Consider the following 21,317-nt stretch of genomic DNA (forward strand, 5'->3'; position numbering starts at 1 on the left):
AATCTTTTCTTTTAGTGTAGTAGTCCAAACACGGGGGTTACTAGAATCCGTCCGTTTTTTTTCACCTCTATTTTGAATAGTTCACAAAATTTCTAAAATTAAATTCACCAACATATTTTCAACTTTTTAAAATAAATATTGAAACTTCATTTTGGAAAATAATAAAATGTACTGTAATTTGTAATTATCGAAAGACTCAAAGAAACTTGTAAAAACAGGAATCGCTCGATCACTAGTGACCCGACCTTGTACGGTAAAGGTTAAAATAATTGCTCATAGTATTTTGTAATTTATTGGGACATAACATGATGCTTATGTTACGGACGATCTTCCAATCTTGAATTTTCCATATAGAATATATATCGCGCGCGTGCGCGCGCGGTCAATAAAGCCGAGATGTGACAGTGATTGCCCTTGGATAAGATTAATCTGGGAATTCCGTTCTATCTCAATGTTGGCGAATCTGCCGCGCTATTATATATGCATTCCATGCGAACGTGCGCGTGCCACGCGTATAATTTGCATCTAAGATATAGACACGTGGAATAGAAGCTGAGTATCTCATAAAGTAAAAGGGTTAGTGGATAATCACTGATATCATTGGCCAGTATGCCACTGGTAATCAGTGAATTAAATGTGAGATTCTTAACCTAGCTAATCTTTATTATGTGATCTAATTAACTTTGTTTTATGATTAAATTCAATGAATATGATATTGTGGAAGATTGAAATTAATATGCAAATATCAGTATTTTAGTTATATAATGCTCAAACATTCTTTCTTTTTTAGTTGAACTTCACTAATTATCAGTGCCAAGTATGCCACTGGGTAATTAGTAATTATTCACTGATTTAGATTTAGAGAGTAATAATAGTAACTCATGCAGTATTGGCATCATCGTAAATATCTCTTCATTTACTCTTTAAAAGTAAACTGTAAACAGTTTTTAGTTGCTCTAAATTTTACATATATACTGTTAAAAAAACAGAAATTTGCTTCCATTACATGTATATGGAAGTAAATTTCAAGCAGGCACATTAAAAATATTTGACGTTGTCAATGAAAATGAAGTTACACTTAACTTAAATTTAACGTTTGCTTACATTAAATTTTATGCAAATCTACATAAAATTTATTTAAAAATGTACTAAATTTCGTAAAATTTTATTTTACGTTTACGTATATTTATGTTTTACGTATATTTATGTTTAGACCGTCGTGAGACAGGTTAGTTTTACCCTACTGATGACTAGTCATTGCGATAGTAATCCTGCTCAGTACGATACATGTATATGGAAGTAAATTTCAAGCAGGCACATTAAAAATATTTGACGTTGTCAATGAAAATGAAGTTACACTTAACTTAAATTTAACGTTTGCTTACATTAAATTTTATGCAAATCTACATAAAATTTATTTAAAAATGTACTAAACTTCGTAAAATTTTATGAAACATACATTAAATTTCATGACATTTTAACAGTGTATATAATTATATATATATATATATGTATATATTAGTCTTCTATATTAGTTTCTCTTTTCTTCTTCATCATGCTATTGGGTACTTGTTGCTCATGGGAAACAGTTGATCGAAATTACATTTTGCAATATTCCATATTTTAAAAGTTTAAGGCCCAGTTTCACAACTCACGGTTAACTCTTAACCGTTCAACTTATTTCTCATCTTTTTCCAATTCTAGAATTGAAAAAAAATAATGAATAAATTGAACCTCGGTTAAGAGTTAACCATCAGTTGTGAAACTGGGCCTAAATAGGGATATTTGAGTAATTCACTTTAATATAAAAAATCCATATAAATTATATAAATATAAAAATCTTTATCTCTATATAGTATCCATCTCTTCTATCTTTAAAAAGAAAAAATCTTCTTTCTCATGATGTCATCTTCTTTAGATCTTGAAATGAGATATCTTATGTAAAAAAAAATTAACATTTTATTGTGTGTGTAGTTTTTACGATCTCTGTATAAAATACAAATTACTTTTTTTCCAAGTGTATACATGTCGTGCTTCCTACACATTTATGCGTATACGTGTATTATATATACATGTATACGCGCTCATCGATTCCCGTCGGGCATCTAGCTTTAAGGTAACTTAATTAAGCTCGGTCTAGCTATACATGACATCCTCAACAGCTGCGAGAGAGAGAACGAGACAGAAGGGGAAGTGGGAGGAGTGAGAGAGAGAAAGCGGAACCAGAGTAGAGAGGCCTTTGGTCCAGTAGCAGCCTCGGAAATCAATAAACGACTACAAGCGTGTGATATCGACGCGACGCGTTGATCGCTTTTTTTTTTAAGTGGCAAATTTTTACTTTAAATGCATTCGTCGATATCCCGTCTCACTCACTCGTATATAGCTGTCATATTTTCCGCGCTGAATAAAATACTTAAATGGAGCGACATATAACTGACTGTACGTTCAGTGCAAATAACGTTTCTGCATTACCCAGTCTATAATAATTTCCATTTATGCGAATACATTTTGTTATTGAACATTATTCATTCTTTAAAGAGGCGTGTATTGTTAAATCGAATTCGCTTTTTAATCGTCTAATCCCTCTTAGGGATTATGCTGGTCATTTGTAGGATTAAGAAATAACACACACCGTAATCGTTACCGTTACTTTTTTTTATAGCGGTCATTACTTTTTTTCTTTTTGTAATGATAATGGTAACGTCGTTACATTTTTACAGTAACAGTAACAAATTTATATAGCGGTCATTACTTTTTTTTCTTTTTGTAATGATAATGGTAACGTCGTTACATTTTTACAGTAACAGTAACAAATTTAGCCATTACTTTTATCGTTCTTTTAATTACTTATTATCTTTAGGTATACCTATTCAATAGATCGCGTTATTTTTTATTGTATGGATAGAAATTTTATTAAAACACAAATATTGAAAAATTTGTTAATATAAAAAGTATCTTGTATTTTATATCTTAAGCATTTTGACAGTTGCTAATCAATACTGAAAATTTGTAGTATATGGATATATAACATAAACTGTAAATTTTCAAAAACAACAGTACTAGAATGAATATTGAAACATTGGAATGCATTCTTAATATACTAATGTTTAAAAACAATGTTTAATTTTTAATAAAATTTGCTTTTGCGAATTACAGTCTAAATTCCTAAAAATATAAATATTAAAAAATAAAAATATTAATGTAAAGAATTATAGAAGATTTATTAGATAAGTTTAATATAAAAAGTCTGCTTTAGAATCTAGCTTAAAATTTTAAGATTTAATATTGATTGTTACATTTAATAGTGATTATTAAATAATGTACATGATTTTAAAATTTAATGTCTTACTTTAGCATTACAAAAAAATAACGAATCGTTATACTTTCTAATTGCAAGTAACGTGTTGCGTTTTATAATTAGTAACGAGTAATAGTGAAGAGTTACTTGTTACAAATAGTAACAGTAATGATAACTCGTTTTTTATAAAGTAACGTTCCCAACCCTGGTTATTTGTAACATGAGAGACTATCGTCGCAGCGGAGATCGCGTATTTTGCAGTTCTCGGATATTGAGAGAATTAAGGGAGATATTATAATGAATATCGTATAATTTTATTCTTAATTTAGTCTTAAAAAATGAAGAAGGTAATCTCGAGTTTATACTAACACACGTATAAAGAGGAACATATGATCAATTTTATAAGCAACAGATAAATTACTTGCTCCGTGATTGCTCGACTGTAATTACGTAATATAAAATTTTGATAGATCAGCAGAGCTCTATTTCCTCTTCTTTGCGATTAAATAGATTAAATTGATTAGAGATAAATGGAGTGATACCAAGGAAACCTTAGATAGATTGACTACAGATAACCTCACTTTACCTTACAGGTCCTTACATGAAAACATTAAAAATAATTCTTGATGTTTGCGTTATATTTGGAGCAAAAACGTATATCGAGATTTATTAGAGAGACAGTATAACTTTTAATACTCTCTCAACTAAATAACTTAATAATACAGTAAATTTTATTACATGTTAAGTACTTTCTGTATTTTACTAAAACATCAACAAAAATCATTTCGGAGTTTTTATTTTATTTCACAAAATATCTTTGATGCTTAAAGTATTAAACGCATAAAAAGTAGTGCTAAAATGTAATAATTTTTAGAGATGTGCGAATTATTCGAATACGAATTAAATTGAATCAAATAAAATTTAATTCGATTCAGATTCTAATCTCAATGATTTGAATTCGAACTATTCGAAAATTTCGAATGTAGGAGATTAAATACGAATTACATATATTGACAATCTTATAGAAAATCATATTTCCTCCCATTAAATAAGTAAATAAAAAATTATAAATTGTAAAGAATATGAAGATAGAAGCAGTTTAATGTATGAAACGGCATTTTTTATCAGAAACACGTGTCTGCGATTTTTTTAAAAGAGCCAAACAGCATGTAATCCCAGACAAATGGAGAGATTATATAATTCTCACAGCTTGCAAAATTTCTGTCTTAACTCTTTTTGTAATAAAACTCAAAGGAAAATTTCATTTAAATTTTGTAAAAAAATCTCTGCAATTTTTCAATTTCACTATTTATAATTACCTTAGAATAATACGAAGAAAATACATACCGAGGTACATACTTTATGAAATGCTGTTCATTAAATAGTGAAATTTATTTAATCTACTTAAAATCTACTTAAAAATGTTAAGGTTTCCCAGCGTTTGTTAAAGCTAATACACATGTTTTTAATAACATTATTTTTTTTAATTTTTGTAACTGAACTAAATTACAGTTTTGAGTGATTAAGGGTGCGTTTAGAGTTACGCATGAAGCGCATGATGTATCGTTTTATTCGTCTTTATTATTTGGTGAATAACAAGGACAAATGATGCATCATGCACTTCATGCGTAACTCTAAACGCGCCCTAAGTGAAGCATTTTTTATATTTTATCTATAAATACTAATGAAACACGAAAAAAATGATAAAATTTTTTATATAGAAAAACATATTTTTAAAGGGTGTTAAAAATATCAATTGATTAAAATATTTCTATGTAAAATAGAGAATAATTGCATGATACAGGATATTAAAAATACCTTACTTAGCTACTGAAGAGTTAATAAAGCAACTACAAGCTGAATGTATTCAAAAGTAACTTTGATGCTTGTGTAAAAATAAACGGCTTTCGCGCTGTAAAGGCAGCTTTATATTTTAGCATATAGGTACATATAACATGCATAAAAAATCATATCGCAGAAAAATGTCGTTACTTTCCGTAGTTAAGTATCACGCAACAAGATAGTAATACAATTTGCAGGTGGACTACTCTTAAATATTTATACACGGATCTTGATTACACATACATTACCCTATCAAAAGGATTATATACTTTTTTACTTAATTGTATAAAATGAATTAGTTTAATGCAGAAATGTAGTAGTAATCAAAGCATAATTTAATACAATTTTTTATGTAACGCACTAAGTATCCGTCTTTATATATATATATATATATATATTTATGGTTTTTATGTAAATATTACTACTCATCTAGATATATGACAATCTGATGTTTTCGTGCTATTACGACAAAAGTTTTAATACGATCAATCTTTTTATAGAGTCTGTCGAAGAGAATTTCCATAAATATAAAATAAATAATTCTGTTTATCTCATCTAATTTTGATAATTTTTATCAAAGCAGATAGATATTTAGATATATTAAAATGATATAATATTCGATTTTTTAAATTCTTTTAAGATATATATATATATATACAGAAGATTAAAAACGAATCTTCTTTTCTTCAACGAAACGCATCTTTTGACCCGATTTACTGCAATTTGAATATTAGTATAAAGCTGATAAATATGTTAACATACAAATGATGGGATTTGAATTATGCATGCGGACAGAATGCGTATTCGGTTTATCTCCGTCGCGCGTGGTGGAGCGGAGGATCCTTTGGAAAAAGAGAAGGTTAGGCACGTTTCACCGATTCTTTTGGGGTCGCGTCGTCAGAGAAACTAGAACACGTAGCACACTCTTAAAGAGAATGGATCATATTCGCCGACCTGGCAATAGCCAAGTGACAGATCGAGCATATTAACAGCTTTGCAATGAGTGAAATCGCTGGAAGAAAAAAATAATTTCTTCATGACACATTATATCGTAAACAAAATTTACATTTTGAAGTGCTTTTTATCAAATAATTAAACTTGTAATACATGTTTTTCTTTTTTTCTCTCTCCTCTCTTTCTCTCTCTCTCTCTCTCTCTCTATTTTTATTTTCCCGTAGATAATTACGTTTGTGCACAAATACTATACAATATTAAGGGAAAAATATGCAAAAAGGATACATCTGAATTTTTCATAAAAAAGTGTGGCAAGCTAAAACAGGAATTGTTGTACAATGAATTTACAATGCATTTCCTGTTTTTAGTCGTTAAAAGAAAAAATGTTACTTTCGCCATACATGAAACACTATGCATAGTGCAAATAGGTATATAAAAGGTACTAAAATAGTATGAAAAAAGCATGTTGTTAAAGTTTTAAATTATTTGTCAAAGAGATGCATGAAAAGGTATCCGAGGTATATTCGAATAATTATTTTAAAGGTTTTATAGGTTTTTCTTTATATCACATGCCAAAAGAGAAATATATTACTAATAGAATAAAAAATACAACGCATAATAATTATTGCAAGCATTTTATAAGTAACGCATTTTGCGCGCGCGCGCGCGCGCGCGAGAGAGAGAGAGAGAGAGAGAGAGAGAGAGAGAGAGAAGAGAAGCTACAAATATATTTTATTTTACGAAACTAGAAATGTTGAAGCTCAATATTTTATTATTTATTGATAACATAATCGAAATATTAAATTTACCAATTATTTATGACACGTTTTGTTCAATCAATTCACGTTATTCCTGACGTATTAAACAATTTTAATAAATATAATTATATGATTTTATAAATGTGTGTAAGCTTTTAAATATAAGTATATTAATTTTTTCGAATCAGAGAGAATTTAATAAACAATTATTTATCTTTTAATAAGGTAAAAAACACTACATTACTAAATTGCTAATAAAATATTATTAGCAATATACATATATTTGTTTGATGCATCTAATATTTGATTATTACTAATGTATTCCAATATCTACAAAGTAACAATATCTCGCTATACATCAAAAATTTATTTTATTCTTTTTGTGGTATCAGAAATATAATAATAAATATTTATTTATTAACAATTATTCGAATCAATTACAATGACTATAATCATCACACGATATTTTATATTTTATTTTATGTACTAGATAGATTCAATATATTGTTACATGTAATATATTAATGATAAAATTACGATCGTTTAATGATTTAAATACAATTTATATGAATGTATCATTTATTAATACTGGCGAAAACTCTTCCGTAATCTGTTCTTTTTCTCAATGAGTTTATGTCAGGTGTGACTTATGCATCATAATGATCTTAAAACTTGATTTTCCTCGGCGTAACTGGAAAACGGTTGAAGGCGTTGTTGCTCGCGGCTGGATTTCGCTGCGGGTTTACCTTAATGGAGATACAAGGCATTAATTTCATCGCGCTCTGCTCGAACTTGTTAATATCCGGGCATGTACGTCCTTTGGAGATTTCCACTTAAGTCAAATTAATTTACTACATTCGGCTCTTAGCGAGAATCGATCGGAATTATATATCTTAAATTTCTTCTGTCTTATCTTGCATGCTTATCTGTTTTTCAGTATTAAAAAAGGTACAGCACTTCAATTATTATTTGTCATGTTTGTTTATTTAACCTTCTTTGTTTTTAACCCTTCATCGATAGTATGAAACTTTTATCCTTTGTCCACAACTTAATTTTGAACTTCATACGCAGATTTTTATATTGTTCCAAGATATAAAAATCTGAAAATTCTTACGTATTTGTGAAAAAAAAAATTTTAACAACGAATTTTTATTATCATAGAAGTTGGATTATATTTTATTATAAATTTAAATTTTTTTATGTTAATTTACAATAAAAAAATCGATAGTAGCGTCTTTAAATTTGAACATTTTAACGGAGGATTAAAAATTAGAAAAAAATTATATTAAAAAATATATAACTGATGCCATTATAAAGATCAAAACGGCTGCAACGAGGCATCGGCATCAATGTTCAATGCAATGTTGATAATTACTCGTCGTCGTATCGATCATTAGGGTTGCTTTTTTTATCGGATTATGGGAGCAGCACAGTGGAAAAGCTGACGCGCGCGCGCCGAATCGACAGCAGTATCGTTGTTTCTCGTCGCTTTTAAGCATCTTCCACAGGGGGAGAATATGGATTTCCGATACGAAACTTTTCAATCCGTTCCCAGACGATAAGAACCCGCCGAACTTATACCAAGCGAATACCATCGTCCGTTTATTGCCTGTTGGGAGGCCGCATTTAAAAATATTTTATCATACCCGGTCAATACTTACGCTCGTCGGTCTCTTCAGTCATGTCGATCCCATTTGCATCGTAGTAAGTTACATGCAAATTTGCTGTTATGCGCTCTTTAACCCTCGTCTTCGGCCTGAAATCGCGTGTTTTTACGCATCGTTTAAAACGTGAGCAGTCCGCTTGCCCACTGAAGCTTAAGAATGTTATAGATTGCAATATTTTTTGCTCCAAAAGCGGGGATGACAAAAGAAATTCAATTCAAATTGATCGGAGTTTGATCAAGATTTAGTAGTTAGTCGTTATTGCTTAAATATATATGTATGCACATTGCACATATATCCCAACATGTCAGAAACTGACGGCAAAATAAAATGTACGATTCTCTGGGATTTCCATATTTAATCGTAACTAATCAATCCACAGAGATTTATGAAACGTATGCACGAAATATGAACAATCGATAACGATAAAGTGCGATAAGAGCGAGATTCGATTGCGTATATTGCAGATGATTCAACTGTCATATATGCACAATTATTACATGATATATGTCTCTTTATGAGCGAGAGATAGGGAATTTTTTTTTTGAAATATATATATGAAAATTAGAAAGTTTATCTGATTTTTAGTTCAGTAAAGTTATTAATGTAATATGACAATATGTACAATTTTAAAAATAATTATCAAAGGGTAAACCACCGAGAGCATTGCAGTGTACAGATTTGAGACATTATTTAAGAGGAAAATTGTGTATTATAATAAGCGGTGAAGCATTACTGGGCATTGTAGAGTACTTAGGGCATTAATGGGCATTATTAGAGTATTAAAATAGGCATAAAAATTGGGCATTATTGGGCATTAGTAGACGTTGGTGTACACAATCTTAGTCAGAGGTTCATCCCTTGATATCGTAATTACTTATATTGGAAAAAAATAATAATGCAATAATAATTGCAATTATAATATCGCAACATAAAAATGAAAAGTTTAACAAAAATAACATGTCCATTTTAAAGGTATAACTTTTGCGAGAATTTTTATTTATTGCGTATTAATTATTATACAGATGGTGTATACTTAGTCTAAATTAACGTAAATAAAAAATGAAATATTTCTCCGGAGCATTTCTTCATTTAAATTTATTCTCGACGCACGGAGGTGAAGATGCATTATTTACTCTACATTCGCGAACGATCTCCTCGGGGAGAGTATTTCGTATATTATACTTAAATTTACGGAGTTTACAAAATTGTACAACCTTGCGCACTTATTTTTGTTTCTTCGTGAACATTCATCCGTTGAGATCAAATAAAATTCGCGCTGTGCTGTAGCCGACAGTGTAACGAGTTTGCACGTCGTGAAAAATCACGACGGACGGATACCGTGTGAAATGTCATTTTCCTTCGGGAAAGATAATTTATACGGACGCGAGAGAGAGATACGCGCGCTGAATAATCTTGACGCAATATCAGACCAATTTGAATATCGACGATCTCACGATTTTTTCTGCCGCAACATTTTTTTTGAGTCGCTGAAGTTACAGCATCAAATTTCTAAGGACGCGCGATTAATTTTTCCATGCAATCTTTGAACGAGATATAAAAGAATTGTCCCGTACGTCTTTTTATTTTACCGTAAAGTATATTTAGACAATACATTTTGTTATCTATTAATTATATGCTCTGTGATTTTTATGCGCGCAGAAAAAATTTAACAAGATAAATATTATACATATAGAGATACTATGTAAGCAGATACGTTACGTTATCATGAAGAGAAAATTTTATTATTTTGTCATATTCTGTTGTTTACAAAATATAAAAGCGTAAAAACGAACATTATATTTTGCAAACTGAAAAAGTACATAGCATTTTACGTGTGTTGAGTCCGTAACAGATTATGCATTGGAGATCAAAAACTGCAAAATGAAAATTAAAATTCTACTCCAATTGAAGTGAAACAGATCAAAATTAAATTTATCTGATTGGTCGAATTCTAATCTCCAATTTGCAATTTTCAATCTCCAATGCATGGTCCGATGCAGGTATTAAATTGCAGCGGGCACTTATTAACTGTTGAAATCATCAAAGATAAAATAACTATGTTTATATTTTCTCCCTTGCGCGTACATTTTCCTCTAGATAGACAAGCGCGAAATTGGAATGCCTCGTTATACAAAGAGGTATTTCATGAATGGCTGAGAGCAACCTACCATCCACGAAACAAAAACATTTTTGTCGAGCTGCTATAACGAGGCCCACGTGAACTCGTTACTCCAACGAGTATAAAACTCGAAGAGAAAAAGTTAACCAAATTTTGATACGAAGAAGAGAAAGAGAAAACTGTGCGCGCAAAGATTGCAACGAATTTTTTTCAATAAATTCTTGTTTACTTACGAGTGAACTACATTCCGGCAAACGCTAGGGTTATCTTGAGCTTCTTCAGTGCTAAATATAAAATTGATGGTTATATTTGTATCTATTATGCATTAGTATCGTATGTCACGTGAAAGAGAGGAAAATAAATGTCCGAAAGAAATCAAACAAAATGCGAACGAGTTAGGATTGAAACAAATAGCGTGTCTTTTCCTAGCAATCGATTTCTCTCGTGGTAGATGCATGCCAACGTTAGATAACGTAGAGCTTGGAATTCAAGGCGTCACTCGGTTTTGTCCCTACGGTTCTTTGAATCTGGTGTGAAAAATATCGTGAGAAGATATTACGGAATATCAGACATTTCGACGGAATTGAGGGATAAATTTTTATATGCAAACTGTGTGTGTGAAATATTTTGGGACTAGCTAAATACATTTGGAAAAAATGGAGACGAAAAGAAAAACTTATCTCGGACCATCAAAGAACTGAGTTTGAAATTTATGATTCTTGTAGAACAGACAAAGTTTATGCTTATCAAAAATGCTCAACGTTTTTTTAATCACTTAGCTTCACTCCTTTGCTTCAACTTTTCATATCTTTTGAATTTTTAATCGAAAATGTCTTGCTTCTTCAACTTGTTTTTCCAAAAGATTAGCCGTCTTTAACGATTACATATTTCAAACCGTAAGTTACTTTAATCCATAAATTACAATGTTTATTAAATCTATTTTTAAACACGCTTTCTTTAAATTTTTGCTCCGACTTGCATTTATGACTATGAGATTGCTTTTTATCCTGATAAAGTGAACTGCAACATTCACGAAACATTGGCATTTAACGATGCAAGATACGGAGATAACCCGTAAACTGCATAACTTTCTTGAAGCAAATACCCACGGAAATACCCTCAAAAGTATTATTTATGATTTTATACATAATAATTAAATTTTTTCATCAACTATCTAACATAATGATGAGCAAATATATTTAAAATATTCTCTCTTCTTATCCTCTATATGAGATAAAATTTCCTGTATCCCACATATAAAAAACAAGCCATATTTCACTTAATTTTGATATAAACAATCATTGACGTATTATGTAACTTCTCGTCACATATTACGATATTACACAACTATTAATGTCTTCACAACTCCTCTAATGATGCCACACGCCGTGTGGTTCCAGATTATTTGAAGAGAACACGGAATTGCTAAATATGTTCACGAAGTTTCGGGATCAAAAGACAAAGGAGCAACAGTCTACGAGCATGGAACTGGCCGAGCACGCGAAAACGGTCATGACCACCCTCGACGAAGGTATCAAGAGCCTCGACGACATGGATGCGTTCCTGACGTACCTTCACGAGGTCGGGGCCTCTCACACGAAGATCCCCGGATTCAACCGGCAATACTTCTGGGTGAGTCCTCCCTCGAAAGGAAATCGCTCATACGGACCTTGCAATATTCATTCGCGGCATGACAACATCCTATATAAACACGCAATGGACGTGTGTCCCAATTATCAAACTATTAACTAGGCGAAAAAATAAGATATTTGTAATATGACTTGGGGAAAAAAGTAAGACAATATATCTAAGTAGAAAATTAACTTTAATATATAAGAAAATATATGCATTTGGTGCATAACTAAGAAATAAATTATCTTAGACATTAAAGATAATAATTTATTTTTGTCTGTCTTGTTACGTGTACATAATAAGATGTACTTACGTACATTAAAAATATTCGTAAGATTAAATGCGAAATTGGAAATTGACTAATTGTACATATATATATTTCTAATAATGAAGACATTTTTCAATAATAATATAATTATTCTTATTAGATTAGAAATTTAAAATACTTTAGAACATTTATTACTTTTTAAAAAACTTTTCATATCCAACTTATTATCATACGGATAGAACGCTTTCGTCGAAGTATTTAAAAATTCAGCAAGAAGATTGAAAATAATTTTAATAATTTTGTTATTATTGGAATAATTATATAGCTCAACTTTATTACTAGAATGTTAAAATTGTTCACAATATTACTCATTATATATACTTGAACCTATATTATTATTTCGATAATTCAACAAAATTATTTTTAGATCTAGCCAAATTTTTAGATACTTCAGCGAGACTTTCCATGTTCATATTTTTGTGAGCAAATCAGTTAAACTTGCCTTATGTGTCAAAATATATTGGTAGTTTACCTGAGGTAATTTTTTGGTAATAATATAATGTAATTAGTTTTTTTTATTAAGAACTCAGAATACTTTGGAATACATTTGTATTACTTTCTAAAAAAGAAATACATATTTTTGCGTGAGCAAGCTTGTTAGATTCGCCTTACATATATCAGAACACAGGTAGTTTACCTCGGAATATACCGGGAAAGCGTGCAAAAATTCTTACTCGTCGGAGAGAGAGAAATACGCCTCCCATCTCTTGGCGAACATTTTCTCTTTGTGCTGCGCTTATCTCTGGCAACATGGAAATCAAAGAGACTAAACTGGAAACTTTTGGGAGACACTGTAAACTATTTTATGACCTGTCTTCAAGCAAGAGATTTATGCACAATTAAAGTATAACGACGCTCGCGCGACATAAATGTGGAACAAACTTTCGTTACGTTCCTCACAATGTATGAACATTTAATTTCTGTAGCACATTTTTTCAATCAAATGAAATCGTTTTACAGTCTTTTACATTTTTTAAAATTCATGTTAGGTACTATTCGTTAAATTGGAGAATAAATAATTTGTACTATTTTTTCTATTTTTAATAAAATAAATAATATCAAATTTATTATTTGAAAAATATTACAATCTTGCTGACTCAGTATATATTAGAATTCAGAGTGGACGGGTTTATTATGGGCGTACTACCAATTAAAAGTTCAATTTTATTATCTTCATATATTCGATGTTTTATCCAACATTTTATTATTCGCATTACACTTCTTTCTCGAAATTTATACCGCCCCTTTGCAAAGAAAAATTTGCTGCGAGAGAAATTGAATAACAAATGTTGAGACTTCAGCGCAACATCGCTATAAGCTAGGTATAACACATCGGTATTTTGTTATCTCATGGTTTTTTATAATCCACTGCACAGCTGGTGTCCGCCATTTGCTTGCTACATTGCTATTCTGCACGATATCTAAAAAGAAAACATATTCTTTTTTAAATGTTCTTGCAGTTAGCGTTGAAAACGGTGGTAAAATGATTATCGTAGAAGATAAATACGCTAAAATTTCACTTTAATATTGGATCTTTTGCAGAAAAATCTTCTGCACGAATATTTTTTATTGCAAATTCTTTTAATATGAACACACTGATACGAAATATATATTTTTTTATTACTTTGTAAAATACACGAATGCTATTTCGAGAGAGACAAATTCAGAATAATACATGACTTTGATTTGATTCGTGCAAACTACAGGGTGACGTCTAAAAGGACAGTCGTTGCTATAACGACTGTCATAGGACTTGTAAATATTCCATAATTTTATTTACGATCCTGTTAGTCGAAAACGCTTCAAACGTAGAACACGAAAATTGATGCTATAACGCTTTTGGCATCCGAGTTGATTGTAATGTTGAAATATAAATCGGTATGCTATGGAACAAATAATTAAACAGCATGAAATCACATTCTTGCTATGATTGAAGTGAGGAAAATTCGTGGGAAATTCCAATGTTTGATTATATATATGTAATCGAACATTATATACTTAATCATTCTGCTTGGTTGAATAAATTTGATAGCTGTCCATGCACAAACAAGTATACAAACAAATAAATTCGTTAAATTAATTACATTTTAATGGGAGAATGCATTTCCCCAATACGATTGCAAATATAATCGTATACAGAATCAACTGGCATTTCGTTACACTGAATGTATGTGATTTTCTCGATAATCTTGATGTTTATTTGAACGAAAGCACGCGTCAATTTTATTCGTCCAATAAATCTTTCCTTTTTATGTATCAATAAACTCCTATGTCAGTAAATTCGTATATTATATTTACCAACTTAATTTTTCTCAATCAAAAGAATAAAAAAATTTTTTAATTTGAGGATTGGAGCTTAGAAAGAAAATAATACTGCACACGTAACAATAAATTTCAATTTTTTAATTCTAAATAACAATGTATACACATCTTGACAGATATGGTAAAGTACAAAAATATGGTGATGAAAAATATTAATCCACGTAATGCATGTCGAAGAGAAAAATTTATTAAAAGGGCTTTGATACAATACGCAAAAGTAATAACGTTTCCCTACTTTCTCGCATATGCATGCAAATTTTTTTTATTACTTTCGCGACGATCGAAACGGAATTTTCTTTGTGCACATGAGAAGGAAGCCGTGTGCTGGGGACTCTTCCCGCGTCGCTTTATCTCCTTGCTAGAGAAAAGGAATAAAGGTATTATATAGAAAAAGGCAAGCATAAGAATGCTTAAAAATGTGGTTAAAAATGGAAGGCATTTTATTGAAGTAAAATTAATTTTAAGATGAAAAGGTAATATTATATATTGCCAAGATATAATTCCATAAGTAGACCGTTAATCGTAATGAGTTGTAATATAATATATTTCAGTGAGAGACATTTTCAGAAATTAGTTTCGATCAAAGAACTTGTCATTTAGTTTTTTCTAAAATGCAGCTTTCAGCACTGACATAATTCTAAGTTTGTTTTTATGTCATTCAGATAGGAATAAAGTCAAGTTATCTGCGCAATGCGAGGAGGATTGAAGGTTTACATTACAGAGAACGTCGCATTTATTCGCAGTGTGAAACGCTCGCCACGGTTTCAATCTCTTGGCACGAAATCAAATCCGGTTCGCCTTCCATTCCCGTCTAATGTGAGTCCCGTGACTTAGTTACTGTATATAGGATTGATAATTCCTGTTGGACAATTCTACAAGGTCTATTGTGAACCGTGGATATGACGATCGCTACACAATCGTCGATTCAATCGCCAGTCCTCGTATTGTTGGCGACCACGCCGCTCGAAATGGATCGAGGCTTAAATATTCGCCGTATTGATATTATCAATTCTTCCGCGACCCAAGAACGTCCATAGCTTCGATTCCATCAATGCTTAAAATAAATATGAAGCAAACAAACGAAACATTTTTCTAGAGATTTATTTTCGCTTACAAACGACGTATCAAATCATTTAATCCGACAAAAGAAGAGTTATAAAAGTAGATAATTATAGATATTATAGAATTCACAAAACTGGTCTCTCATCTCTTTTAGAAAAATATTTCGAATGGCATTTTCTCACTTCAGCACTAAAAATAAAATACTGACTTGATGAAAACTTTATACACTGAGAGAAAAAAAAATCTTGATACTAAAAAATAAGCTACAATATTAGAACCCACCGAATAAATAATTTACTTAACACAAGAAAATTATTTGTTTGATGAATTTTAATAGCTTATTTTTTAGCATCAAGATATCTTATCTTTCAGTATGGAATAATATTTTCTTCTTTTTTTTTATCGTACGCTTGGCAGCTTTTAGGCAATCAACTGTCCTAAACCCAGGAAGAGAGATACAGAGTGCCGGCTTCTGAAAATTAATTGTTTCCGCATCTGTGTCGTTACACTAATCTCAGATGTTACGCAGTCATGGAAGTTGTTTCTGTTCTAGAATAATCTTCCGTCTTAGAATAATATAATTAAGAATAATAAAATATATCAAGAATAATAATATACCATGATATATTTTAATTGGATCACGCAAATTTTAATTTTAATACAAACCCAAATCTTCCAAAAAAAAGACGTTTTTTTTATTAAATAATTAATACAGTTATTTTAAATGTACATCAGCGAAAATGTAGTTCATACGTGATCGGACGTTCTATTTCCAGAAAATCGAAAAACCGTTTCTGGATGCGGTGGAACGCACGCTGGAGGATCGATACTCGGAAAATGTGGAGAACATCTACAAGCTGACGATCAAGTTCATCATCGAGACACTGATCGACGGCTTCGACAAGGCACAGAGCGACAAGGCCAAGTCCTAGTCGTCCTAGTCCCGAGGATCCGGCACGCACGCGATCGCCCTCGATCCTGCGAGATGTTGACAGCCTCCCGAGTCGGTCTGACTTCCCGACATTTGGAACGGGAGAGTGCCAGCCGACGATTCTTGAGAAGACGACGACAGGGACAATCGTCGTTCTTGCGTTGATTCGCGTGGCGTCAACACGTCGCTGCTACGTTTCTCCGCGAATTCTTGAGAAACGCGAAATGCGAGCGCGTGGCGTTTTGCGCCGCCGCCCTCGCCGGCCTGAGATCTTTTTCCCCCTCGAGCGGGTCTCGCCATTAAACGTCTCCGGATATTAAGAACATGGTCCTGAGTCAATCCTTAGGGATCTCTTCGTAAAAACCGTGCCGCAACGTGAAGCGAAAGAGCCGCGCGGCTCTCCCACGACGATCGAAGGGTTCTCTCTTTTTATCTTTTTAACTCGATTAATAAATGTTGATTGGATTTTCGATAATAGAAAAATGAGTCTATTTAAATGACACATTTAAAGGTCCAAAAACGTATAAAGTTTCCGATCTTTTCTAGATGTCTTCGCGACATCATTTTAATAAGGGAATATATCTATTCGTATAAGAATGAAAACGTAACAAATTATTTAAAAAATATTTTGTTTTTTTATTTAAATAACAAAAATTGGAGTCGAATCGTAAGTTTTGATTTAAATGCGTCTTTTCAAGTACCTCATTATTTTATAGATAATTTTGCAAACGTCAATCTTAATTTAAGTTTAACTGATTCTTCACTTCCTTCTAATGCGGATTCCAGAAAAAAGACAAAGAATAGGTTAAACCAAGATTAAATCGTACCAACCCAAAAGCGCTATGATTCCACGTTATCTGAAATTTACCAGGTGATCGACCAGCTTTTTACGAACGGTACCAAAACACCCGTGGGAATATCGATTCTCTACAGAAAGATTTGTTTTTGAGATTTATGAATTGTGTTTTTTTTTTACATGCCAAATATTATTCACCAATGGACAAATTCTGTAAAAATGAAAATATTCCGAAAATGGAATACGTGCTTTTTCGTGAATTTATCAAACTTGTGTTGTATCAAAAGAAAGATACTTCAACTCGTACTGTTATTATTTATTAGTTGTTTATGTTTTATTTCGCCTGGTCTTGCGCGTGAAACGTAATACGCTATAAATGTATTATGACATTTGGAGGAAAAACGCTAGCACTTAGCTAACATTTATTGGATTCCCCAATGGAAATATATCTCGAAGATATGATTCGAATATAAATATTATTTAGGGGCTCATTCTATAACTCTTAACGACTATAATGCTACAGTTACAGTTGTTAAGAGTTACAGAAAAGGCCTCTTAATTTTTTGTCGAGTGTACAAGCAAACGTTTATTTCTTTTTGTCGTTTTTATTTATTTTCTGTACGTTCGCTATTTATTTCCCTTCGTCAGCCATAAGCTTCCTCTAGTTTTAATACATTTAACAGGAGCAAAATATAAAGTGACACACGTCGTTATTGATCAGACACAAAATTAGAAGGAAAGAGGTGGGAGAGCTTTCCTTTCCCGCAAGAGTCCGATCTTAAGAGGATTACTAAAACGTAACTTTAGTCAACTATATGATACTCCTCGTAAGAACAGGATAAGCTAAAATAAAAGTTTTTTATTACGCGATACTATTATCAGCAAAATAAGGTTCGACCATCCGCTAATATTCGCCGCACACAATGTCGTTTTAAGGGTTTATTACGTCGCAAGAACTCTTATTAACTTCTCATGAGTTTTATAAAACCACTCCATGTAGATAATGATTCTTTTATCAAATATGCCCACATAAATAATTACGAATTTACGATATCAAGCGTGAGAAAAATATGTTTCTATTTAGTCCTCTTTTCATATATGCTTTTTACATAAAGCTCTTTTACGGAGAACGATTATTCATTCTGCTAATAATATTAAGCTTCTTTTGCTCGCTCAGGACGTAAAATGGATGGCTTTTGAAATATCATAACATTCATAACTCGCGGGATGAAAATTTCCAGCTTCTATGATAACATAAATCGCATAAAATTCAATGCATCGACAAAAGATTTGCATCGTTGCACGTGTTGCGAATCGATATTCGCACTTAATTGAAAGAGTCGCTCAAATCCGAACCATTTAACGCAAACCGATGTTTTGGAAAAATGTCCTACGCATTCTGCAGTAATTCCATGATGACCTCAATTCGATTATCTTGCCAAGAAAAGTTTCTTCTTTTTTCAAAACCGATACCCTGCCTTGTCAATTGTAATCAATATATATTATCCAAATTACCATCGTTATTTAAAGTTGCATCGCTCGAGTTTCAAAGAGATGGATGTACTCAGAGAGAGAGAGTGAGAGAGAGAGAGAGAGAGAGAGAGAGAGAGAGAGAGAGACATAATAAGTATAGACTGCGCATTGCCTGATCTTAGCAACTGTGCTCCATTAAAGAGAAGAGAAGGCAGTACATTGAATTTATAGCTGTAGATATCAAGAGTAGTCCAATCCTTTTATCTGCAAATGTCGACAATCGCGATTTCTTATTGGCTCCCTTTTCTCGATCGTTATTTTAAATCTAATTAGTCTATCGTCTAATGAATGCTCAATGATTTTTAATATAATTGTTATTATAATTGTTAATATAATTGTTAATATATAATTATTAATATAATTTTAATATAATTATATTAATAATTATAACAATTATATTAAATTATTTTAATATAAAATTTTAATGTAGATTTAAAAAAGGGATCGATTGAATCTTAAAATGAGATGAAAATTACAAAAGTGAACGAATTTACTGGAATATTTATAATTTTATCAACTAATGCATTTGCTCACTTTTGTGTGTTATTTTTATCTTGTTTCAAAATACACAATTGACTCTGAGATTAAAATGGCGATTGTTTGTATTTAAAGTTCTATATTGAATTACACCAACGTTTCTCTTCAACTCGACACTTTAGAGTAATTTAGAGAGAGAGAGAGAGAGAGAGAGAGAGAGAGAGCTGCCTCATTCTTTCTGAGTTAACAGTATGACAACTTTATATAGGAATGCGCAGTTTGTACCTATTACGTCTATAGATATACAAAACAATCCATGCAAACTTTGCGAGTTTGATAATACTACGATATATCTTCCACAGAGAGAGAGAGATCGTATATTCTCTCGGCTGACAATGAGTCTGCTGGCGTAAGATATGCTAGTATTTTATACCTGCATTAAGCCGCGAATACGAGGATTCGAATTTATCGGGACTGATTTCATACGCGTTTCCTTTCAATATACGTATCGATAATTGATACAAGTGCGGTAGAGCAGAGTGATAGCCGCGGCGACAGCGGTGGTCAGTCAATCAACACCGACTGTTGCCTTTTATTCGCGACGGCCTTGGATTACATAAGTCACGCAGGATATCCTCCCGCAATGCGAGGCCGAATGCATGTGAATGCAAATGTCTATTGTCTCGGAACGGGGTCACAATTTAATCGTAAAAACGATGCGCGATGTCGTCACCTCGCTCTCAAATATATCCCCGACACGCGATGAGAATTCATTTGTCTAATTTCGCAGAATTTGTCGTAAGGTTGTCGTAAGCCTGAAGCGTATCATTAAAAATCTGTGCTAAAGTCAGAATTCATCACGGTAACTTTTACAAGGAGTTCTTCCGCGCGATGTAATACGCACTTGACTTTGATACACCACGTGTGCGGCGATTGACGTTTTAATGAAACGTCAAACAGGATTGACGTTTTCATACTGTTTTGTTGATTTAACTCGAAAGCTATGACAGTTACCGATGATCGACAGTAGTATACACTAACGTACGTCATTGATTTAAAGTAAAATATAACTGACTGTCAATAAGAAGTCGAGTATATTTGTCAAAAATTGTGTTTATATTTCACGTATAATTGGACGTTCAATTTTTCAGCTTATCTCACGAAGTTGCTTGAAACTCGCAAAATATAATAAGATCAATTAATCTCGTCAACATATTTTTTTTCTCTCTGTGTACAATTTTTCTCTTAGAATTAATAATCAAATTAAATTTTAAAAAACATTCAGAAGGCGTACTTATCACTATATTGAAACAAATAGCAATACAAATTTTTGTACGGTAATTAAATCTCAAAATCTAAAATTCTCTTTTTTAGAATCTTGTCGAGAAAAATTGCAAATTTTTATGCTCGACGACTTTTACAGTTTCCAGAAATTTTATAATATATACGTTTGGCACGAGATATATTTGAGATGGCATGTAAATAGAAACGTTTACATTCTATTATCTCACTATCTCTATTTTGTAATAAAACAACACTATATCAATATAAAAGCATGCGTAACCTGCATTCGCGTTCGCGTTCGTCACAAGATCGAT

The 21,317-nt window shown here is 31.7% G+C and overlaps 1 protein-coding gene and 1 long non-coding RNA gene across 2 annotated transcripts in view; one reads left to right on the forward strand and one right to left on the reverse strand.

The window, feature by feature from the left end:
* LOC108768320 (neuroglobin) overlaps nt 1–17,482 on the forward strand; it is a 35,821-nt gene extending 18,339 nt beyond the window's left edge. The window contains exons 3-4 of the mRNA XM_018518707.1: nt 12,039–12,270; nt 16,759–17,482. Coding sequence (XP_018374209.1) covers nt 12,039–12,270; nt 16,759–16,914 — 388 coding nt within the window. The 3' untranslated portion in view covers nt 16,915–17,482. The remainder of the gene's footprint in view (nt 1–12,038; nt 12,271–16,758) is intronic.
* LOC108768322 (uncharacterized) lies at nt 7,469–10,966 on the reverse strand. The gene is made up of 3 exons (XR_001940478.1): nt 10,872–10,966; nt 8,514–8,608; nt 7,469–7,598 (listed from the first exon to the last, which is right to left on the reverse strand). It is a non-coding gene; the product is annotated as an uncharacterized LOC108768322 (long non-coding RNA).
* Nucleotides 17,483–21,317: the final 3,835 nt, after the last annotated feature.

This window comes from Trachymyrmex cornetzi, unplaced genomic scaffold (assembly GCF_001594075.2).
Source record: "Trachymyrmex cornetzi isolate Tcor2-1 unplaced genomic scaffold, Tcor1.1 scaffold78, whole genome shotgun sequence".
NCBI lineage: Eukaryota > Metazoa > Arthropoda > Insecta > Hymenoptera > Formicidae > Trachymyrmex > Trachymyrmex cornetzi.